Genomic DNA, 9,650 nt, shown 5'->3' on the forward strand with positions numbered 1-9,650 from the left:
ATGTATGATCAATTCATGGAAGATGTCAAAATAACAACTCTTGAGATATGATTTCCCTAAAGTAAGGATTTGATTAAATCCCTTAACTGCTTTAGCAAAAAGCTGAAATAATATTGTTTAGAAATTTAATATAAATTACCAATTTAATAAAAATGAATGAACATTATTAGTTATTAATTAAAATCATTACAAATATCTTTTTTGTTTTTAAAAATATCAGCTGAAGTACCTATTTTTCTTATTAATTAGTTTTGAATAAATCATTTGTATTTCGATGACTTTTGTTGTAATAACTACTCCACATTTAATAATGCTTGGTTTACTAAATAAATAATCTTAATATCTAAACAATTTTATTTCCTCTTTACACTAAAACGTTTGATTAAATCACTTACTTTCTTCATAAAATCGCCCCATAGAGTTATTTTATCATCTTCTGTGAATTGATCATCTACTACCTGTGGACAATTTTGATAATGCTCAGCCTCCTCAGAAACAAAAAAATATAAACAGAAGAATCCAACATGTGATATTAAATTAATGGCCAGGTTAAATGTGAAAAATAAATAATTTTATTTCTAAAAACAGTTTACTCTTTGTTTCAATCCCAGAGAGGGGAATTCATCATCCCTAATTCAGTCAGGGCAGTTAGATCTAGCTTAGATCCACTCTTTCAGTGAAAGTGTTAGTTTGACAATTTAACAGTTTAGTGAGTAAGTTTTTCAAAAGTAACTGTAATATTATTCATTCCAAAAAAGCTTCCAGTGTTGTGACTATTAAATTTTATTTGGAATTCATTGACCAGCCATTTTAAATTTTTTTTTTATAATTGTTTAATCATATTTTTTTTATGAACTAGGTGCTAGAGAACCTATGTAGTATAATATTGGTCGGATCACTAAAAAACAGTTATATTCCAAGCAGGTAAATAAAATAATTTTTTTTTCAGAAATTTTTATTTTTTATAATTGTAATAAATAACTAAGAACATGATAAAAAAAAAAAAAGATACTTATATGATGAAGACCATAAATTATAAGAATAGTCACCTTTATGGACTTGAAGTTGATTTCATCCACAGGCTCAGGAAAATCAAACCAATCAATGACTTTTATTTGAAGTAAGATATTTTGTATACAAAAAGCAATATTTTGTATACTCTCCTTGAATGAATATATAAAACTTAATTTATTACTTAAAGTGTCACAAAAGTTTCCAGCCTTTATGGTGTACCAAGAATAGTATTTCAAACCTTTAGTTAGGAGATATTCAAAGTCATGAATAAAAAGCTTCAATGATAAAAGCTGAAATATAAGAATATACGAAGCTTATACAAACAGGCTAATGAAACAGTATTTTAAAATAATGTAGAATGCAGCAGTTTGTTTTGTCAATTTGCTGTATGAATAAAAAAATAAATTATTACTATTTGATTCCTTGGTTACCAAAATACTTCAGTAATCTTTTTCTTTGTGTTTGAAAGGTAATGCTACCGATTTTAGTTTATGATAACTCTCGTTATCATACTTGAAAATAAAAATAAAATTAAAACTAATATTTACACATTAGGTAATAACTTAATCAATTGTATTAATGGTTGATGTGTGCCCACAGGGAGTTCAGTATTACTCAATTCCAAGATTTCCGACTACAGTAAATTTTCTCACTTAAGTGACTGCCACTTGCACATGGCAGTGCACAGTCACGGAGCATAATAGTAACCAAGGTGACAATAATATCTATCAAATCCTTTTTTATATAAAACCAAAAAAAAAAGCTCTGCTGTATTTGTAGTCCAATATATAGATACATTTTTCACCTAGTATCAATCAGTGTAAATGATTTTTATTTTGTATATTGCTTGATTTTTATCCTTGATATACAGTAACAAAGTTAAAGATAATTTTGCGGCCTTGAAAGCCCTAAGCATTCAGTGAGCAAAAAGAACCCTAAATTTTTTCCCTTTTTTATAGTTTGTCAGAAAAATTGTCTATATACCGACTCTTATCAAAAACTGGTCATTCAAAAAGAGAATAAAATTTTTACATAATAGGTCAAATGAAGATGCACAAAAGGATAAATAGTGTTTAAAAAGAGCTTTAGGTGGGTAGTTCTGATGTATTTGTTTTTGGTGACTTATATGTTTATGGAGTGCTAAACACGAATCTGAGATTATAAAACAAAAATCATTTATAATAATTAATAATTAGTAAATAGCCAATTCATTGTTCAATTTGTTGCATAAATAAATATTATTGTTGATATATAGAAATGATGAAGGTACTTAATGGGCAAAGTACATTTTATTCTGTTTTTAATCAATTTTAAAACTTCACAAGTTCTTTTCAAACTCTATTCAAAATCAACACATCTCTTTGAAGGTTAAACCCCTACAGAAATCCTACTCTTATAATTTAACAGAAACAGAAAGCCAAGAGCCAGTTAAAGTTCACCACCAGCTAATAAAATTTTAAATTAAAGTCTGATAATGAACAATATATTACATAATATCCCAAATGAATGAAAAGTTAGGTGTAAAAGTGTGAAGGTCCGATTTAAAAACAAAACTTTTTAAGAATATGAAATTTACAAAAAATGTTCTGTGAAATAATTTCAGAATTTCTTTCTTCTCTACCATTCTTTCGACCATGATCTTATTTACCCTTAAAACCTGTGAATCATATGATATACAATATATATTTTGAAATATTAGCAAAGTAATGGAATATACCTAATAATCTAACATATTATTAAAAATGTGATTTTTTAATTTTCTAAAAATGTTCTTTCACTTGCTGCAAAAGTTTTGTTACATAACTTCAGATTCTTAGCTTTGAAAAACTGGCTTATAATGAATATTAATTGATGTATGACACAAATCCCACAATTAGGTCCAGTCTTATGTAACTTCTCAAACATTGGCTAATAACGAATAGAGCAGTTAAAAAATAAATAAAAAATTAGCTAAATCAAGCAAAATTGAAAAAGTGGCTAAATTGGAAATCAGAGTTTTTGTCACCACAAAAACATAAAGTCACTAAAAACAAATAAATCAAAACTATATATCTTAAGCACTCCCCTTTTTGAACACCATTTAACCCACACTTTTCATTTGATTCTGAAAACTACTCATTGTACAAATGATAGGTAATTTTTTCATCTTTATTTTAATACCAAAGTACCTTTTTAGCAAAAGTTTATTGTGCAAGTTACAAAAAAAAAACCTCTGATTCTTAGTTTTTTTTTTTTATAATTTCTCATTTATTATTAAGCCACTTAAGATTTGTGTTAATCTTTCTAAAAAATACATAGTTATCCACAAAAATTAATTTCACCAGAACTTTCCACTTAAACCCTTTTTCAAAGACCATCTGAATGGACTAGTAATAGTATAAATAAATCTGTTTTACCGATGTATTTTAAAGGAAATTTTATACTTTCTTGAGTGGTGATAGACAAATTTTTGTTAGTAGTGGAATATACAACATTTGTCTAACAAACTCAAAAAAGTGCTACATTTTTTCCTCATTAAGAGTAATATTTATAAATTTATATTCATCAGACCTAATTTGTCTCCTAACTTCCCTTGAATTGCAAATACTGTAGTACCTGTAAAGTATTACATTAACTTGTAAATCAAAGTTTCACCAGTGCATTTTAAAGGAAATGTTTTTGCTGTTTCATATGGTGAAGTACCAGGTTGATATCTTGGAGATTTTTATGACAAACTAAAATAAGGGCAAAAATTTGAGGGTTTTTTTTTCACTGAAAGTTATCCTTAGGGCTTATGAGGTCACCAACTTAGCTTTACTCTACTCACATTGTACCAAACAATGAACATAAGAAAAATGTTTTATCCTAATTGATGTAGAGTGGAGCTACATTTCCTTTTTTTTTTTCCGCTACTTACAAACTGGACTATTGAGTTTCCATGATACAGTTTTAGAAATAGAACACAAAACTATATTTCTGATTCTAAAATATATTTTCCAAAGAGTAAAACATATATGAACCTGTACCCAGGTATGTCGTTACAAGGGGAGGCGGACCATCCTACCCAATAATTTGAAAAACTGAAAGTAGTTAAATTTCAGAACTTTCTTTAAAATGTGAAAATTGTGGTAAAACATTCAAAGAAGTAATTTCTACTAAAAATTTCTTATAAAAGCTATTCGGAGTTGTCAACTCTCCAAAAACATTTAGGAAAATAGTAAATTTCTGGGAAACTCTCCAGACCACCAGAAAGTTGCGAGATTTGGTTAAAATTTAGTTAATCCCCACATAGGTTATTGTTGCCATGCCCCAATGTAATCCTTCTCCATAAGGTACTTAATAAAGTGCGTATTTAGAGATCAGTCTCAATCTAAGATCTATACCGATGCAGTTTGCTGTAATTATATTTGTTTATACCAGCATTAGTTTATTTCATTTATTCATAAAATATACAAATTCAAGACAATATTTTTATTACAAAACACAATAAATCAGAGAAATTTGACAATTTTATTATCACTATAGTTTTAGGTAAAATTTTATTTTATTATGTAATCACTTTTGTGCTTACTTTTTTATTTGTTTTTTTCAATTTATTTTAAAATATATAAAAAAGTATGCTAGTGGGAAAAATCATGAAAAAAAAGACAAAATGTGTGTCATTAAACCAAACTAAAAAATTGGTAATTTTTCGAGTCAAATCTTATCGAAAGGAATATTTTTTAAACATTTACAAAAAAAAAAAAAATTGGACAAATCTGAAAGATAGTTCCAACCTATCATAAAAAAATAAGTTCTACACTAATAAAGTAGAGGAAAAAGAAGGGATGCGGTTAAATTTCAAACAACAAATACAAACCTCTTCTTTTTGCAAACAGAAGATCAATGAGTTATATTTTGCAGAAACATAGTTCAAATACTTCAAGTCTTTCAGTACAGCGTTTTTTAAAAGAGCTAAACCATAAAATTTCCCAGGTAACTTAAGCCCCAGTTTGGCAAAGTGATAGATCTCCATTACTAAGTCACACAAATGAAAATCAAAATTAATTTCAATCAACAACCCTCTTTCAATGAGTAAACTAATTGTGTCACTGTATGAAACATGATACGTATCCATAGTTTGCTTCTGTTTTATCATAGAAGAATCACCTGTACAAAATGAGAGAAACCAAGTTATAATAAATTTGTTTCATTTATCAACCAAATGTAACAAGGTAATTAGACATCATAAACAAGAAAGACAGGATGCATGAAGTTATATATTGTGTAAGAGTATACATTATTACATAGGATCTACTAAATGACAGTGGAAAAGTGTTTGGAACTAGGACACACATGATATACTAGTACATCATTATATACACAATAACATCATTATATCATAAAAGAGCATGCACTTCACGTGAATTCTGTTAAATTTAATCCTCATAAAATTTTAAATAGTAAATTATTATTATTTTATTTTCATTCATTTCATTGAAGTAAATTTATACCAATTTCTAACAAGTCATACCAAGATAATGGGAAAAAAGAGAGAGGTGACATATACTCTGAAAAAGGCAACTGATAAAAGTATTCTGACCTTGCTTTGTAGGTTGGATAGGGCACGGTGCCATATCTGATTTATTCTCTAGCTCTCAGAGCTATTATCCCTATTAATGCCTACTATAATAACTAAGTCCAGCAACTTGATGAAGACAGATATGTGTAAGAGAGTGGAACAGGTTAGTTACTCAAGATTTCGACCAAGTGATGTATGGCTTTTTCCAAAACATTAAGTGTCTAATTGACTCCTTAAATTTTAGCAGTTATAAAATAATTTTTGTTCTCAGTTGAAATTTAAATCTTTAACCATAAACCTGCCCTTCAGCTGTTTCTAACTGTCAAGTCATTGTTCTCTGTTTATATTAGTAATGGATTAGTTTTATTATTATTATTTCAAATTAATTAATTAGATTTTTAAAATATCTTCTCAATTCAATCACTTTTTTAATTAAGTTTAATATAATCATTAGTTCACTTTCTAGTGATACATTAACTCTCCTATTTGTATTTTAAATTTATTTAAATAAATAATTTCCAACACCAATGACCATTCCAGTGATGAATTTGAGATGTTAAATGAATATGTTTTTTAATTTAATCACATTTTAAAAAAAAATTAATTTCATTATATTATTTGATCTATTTAATTTTGTTCTTTTCCTTAAGAATATACAGTCCAATGTTGTCAATCTAACAAATATGGCAATGAGAAGTTGTCAGATAATCAAATATTTCAGAATACTGAGGTTCCCACTTAAACAATGGAAAATCAGGTATTAAGGTCAAAACAACGCAAAGCTAAATTTCCTTTCATAAAAGTTCTTTATTAAAAAAACATAATAACAATTATAGTGGTTGTTAAACAATTTAACCAATATGATGTAACAGGAAAAAACTCCAGCTCCATGATCAGTCAAAATATTCTTACTTTAGATAGCACCAGCTTGTTTAGACAAACAAATTATATACTATCAATACTGCACTGAAATACACCAGACTGTAGTACCGTGAATTACAATGTACTTTAATCTTTTTTAAAAACCATTAAAAAAAAAAATGCAATGAAGGGAAATCAAGTTACTAGGAAGTACATTTACATTGTTAGAATGATTCATCTCTTTCCTACACACTAACTTTAAATTTATGAGAGAATTAGAAAAGTGGAAACGTTTTTGAAGTAGTATTGACACAGACTAATACTGGGAATTCACATTTGTAATTTTAGTAGGGTAAAGACCTCCTTTCTTAAGTTACCAGGTTTTAATTTACTGATGAAGTAAAACAGTAATACAACCTCTAACGAAACAGAAATATGTTAGTGTGAGAACCTAAATAGAATACTTTTTCCATCCGAGCCAAGTACACCAGATAGTAAACTTGTCTGGTTTTATTAGCAAAATAACATGTAATGATAGAAACAGAATGGACAATCTTTTTCAAAAATGGTATAACAAAAAAATGCCTAGTCAGATATAGAACAAGGAACATAAAGAGATTGGAATGACAATGAGGACAAACTTACAGAAAAAGTTAAAACAGCAAAAATTGACATTCAAAAACAAAATGCAAGATACTAAAGAATTATTCTTCTTGGTACACTCAAGAAGAATAAGTCCACTTTCATACTGAAGATTACTCACAATGCTGAGATATTTTATACAGGATTAAGTTCCTAAACTCAATACAAATTCCATTGAGAGAATCCATCAATCAATTCAGTGTAATAGTATTGAAATGTGATTAATATTGAGAGTAGAGACATGTTTGATTCAAGCAGAATGTTACTAAACTGGAAGGTAACATACCATATGTTTTGTTGATGAAGAGGGATGGATCCTAAGTAAATTGGCTTAGAATATGAAAGCAAACAACTTCTTGTTACTATAGATGAGGAATTATACAATTAATTAATCCCTTAATTATAGAGAGAGGTGATAATATGATGACAATTAAGATAAGCCAATAATAGGCTTACAAATGAAAATTAAAATAAATAATTTTTCAATCTTACAAAATATTTAAGTCCTTTCTGATAACATTGAAGAATTAATATTACAAAAAACAAATGGTGTTAAACAACATTCTGTCTTAAATAAAATTGAGCTTGCAAGATTAATATGCAATCAAAATTTATTTTCAGAGACAAATAAGTAAACTTATTATAAAATTAACTTTATGATTTAATTTATTAACTTCAGATTTACTTAAAATATCTTTGTTTTAATACCCTCTTTCATCAAAGATTAATTGAGATTGTTCTCATATAGGTTTATTATTTTCAATAATGGACCTTTTTAACCGACCAAGAAAAAAAATTAACACCCTCTATAATTTTGAGTTTTGTTTTCTATATTTCAAGATATGTAGAATCCAAAATTCAAATAAAACAAATCTGTTTGTGGCTTTTCTCTGAAACTACTGGACTGATTTTTTGTTTTAAGATTTAGTACTTAAGTTACAGGTCACTTGATGTTCATCCTAAAAAACCATCATTACCATGATGATCATCATGACTATGGTCATTATGAAAACCATCATTACCTTAATGTTGATCCAAGGAAATCATCATTATCATTCGCCTTTTCATTTCAAAATGGTGGTTAATTAAAGGTTTCCTACAGCCAAATTTCAGTTATTTATGAGGATAGAGAAAAACCTCTCTGTGTGTAAGGTAATACTTTTTCAAAATATTACAGACAACAATTAAAATATCAAACATAAAATGCATTGAACTTTGTTTGGGTTTATAATCCATGTGGCACCATCCAGCTACTGGAACCAATAGGTCATCAGTAATTTAAGCACTGAATAAACAGATGGCCAATTGGTTTACCCCGATGAATTTTGATACAGTTTGATGGATTTATGATTCTATTGATGAAATCAGTGCTGAGTTTTACTTACCCATAAAAAGGCACAAAAAGATGATGGATTTTAAAATTTGTTTATAAACTTATAAAACATAACAAATAGTTAACTATAAGAAGGAAATATGTCTTATAATATATACCTATATTTCCTTGGAAAATAGATTCCTTATCTATTTTTTCTAAACAATTTAGATTCCAAGGTTGTTTTATTGTATTTTTAAACAAGTTTTTACTTTGAAAAATGTTTGTAATTGTTTTACAACTTCCTTTCTCAAGCTTTAGATTAAACTGTTTTTCTGTTGTTTCATTTTCTATTTGATTCAAAGCTGGAAAAAATTCATCTTCTTTGTTGCAGTTAAAGAGCTGATGAAATTTTCCAGTACATTTTGTGGAAGTTTTAAACATCAGATCAGACCAAGACAAATCATCTGAAACTAGATAAACGTAACTTGAGTTCTCTTTAGATTTAGATAAAACACTTATTCCTTGGTTTTCAATATTAATCTGACAATCATGAAATGGAGACAATCTAGAAGTGGTTGCATCATTATCAATAACTAACAATCTACATTTTTTAAGATAGGATAAATGAAATATATTCTCAGTAACTGCTGCAATTCTTTCAATGATTGTATTATAACTTTCAGGTTGTATAGAGGACACAATATAGTTACTAAATGAAAATAATTTGTAATGTAAAACTTTATTAAAAATATCACTTTCTTTGTGCAATGTATCACACACTGTTGAGCCTCTCTCAACACTTTCTTCTTTATCACATCTGCATTGGATACCAAATCCATTGATAAGCTCAGTTGAATATTTTAAATAATGTAAATATTCTTTTTCTTTATGCAACAAAAACAAAAGTTGTTGTTGTGACTCCTTCAATATATCTTTCTCATCTTCAGTTAGTTGAGTATTATATTTCATTAAGTAAATATATATTTTGTTAAATGAATTAATACCATCTTTATTACATTCGATCCTAGATCGATCAATGGGTTTTATTTTTGTAGGGTCATTTAAATCGATTGGTTTAAAATATGTCCTGATTTTGTTTATGGAAATTGAATTTTTTTGAGGTTCAGATTGTTTATCAGAGACATTTTTTTTGTTCAAATTAAAGTTATTTATATCTTTGCTAGCTTCTATATTTGTACTTATGATATTTGAAGGACTGATGAGTTTATTACTCTCATTTCCAAAGATACCTATAAAAAATAACATTAATTAAAGATT

General features: G+C 27.5%; 1 protein-coding gene across 1 annotated transcript in view; it reads right to left on the reverse strand.

Moving 5' to 3' along the window:
* The window catches only part of LOC136796797 (uncharacterized), a 56,310-nt gene that overhangs the window by 7,585 nt on the left and 39,075 nt on the right, over positions 1–9,650 (reverse strand). The window contains exons 11-13 of the mRNA XM_067051525.1: positions 8,549–9,622; positions 4,853–5,142; positions 1,050–1,304 (exon numbers count right to left, since the gene is read on the reverse strand). Of these exons, the coding sequence (XP_066907626.1) occupies positions 1,050–1,304; positions 4,853–5,142; positions 8,549–9,622 (1,619 nt within the window). The remainder of the gene's footprint in view (positions 1–1,049; positions 1,305–4,852; positions 5,143–8,548; positions 9,623–9,650) is intronic.

Source organism: Halyomorpha halys, unplaced genomic scaffold (genome assembly GCF_000696795.3).
Source record: "Halyomorpha halys isolate HHAL.00 unplaced genomic scaffold, Hhal_1.1 Scaffold598.1, whole genome shotgun sequence".
Classification (NCBI taxonomy): Eukaryota; Metazoa; Arthropoda; class Insecta; order Hemiptera; family Pentatomidae; genus Halyomorpha; species Halyomorpha halys.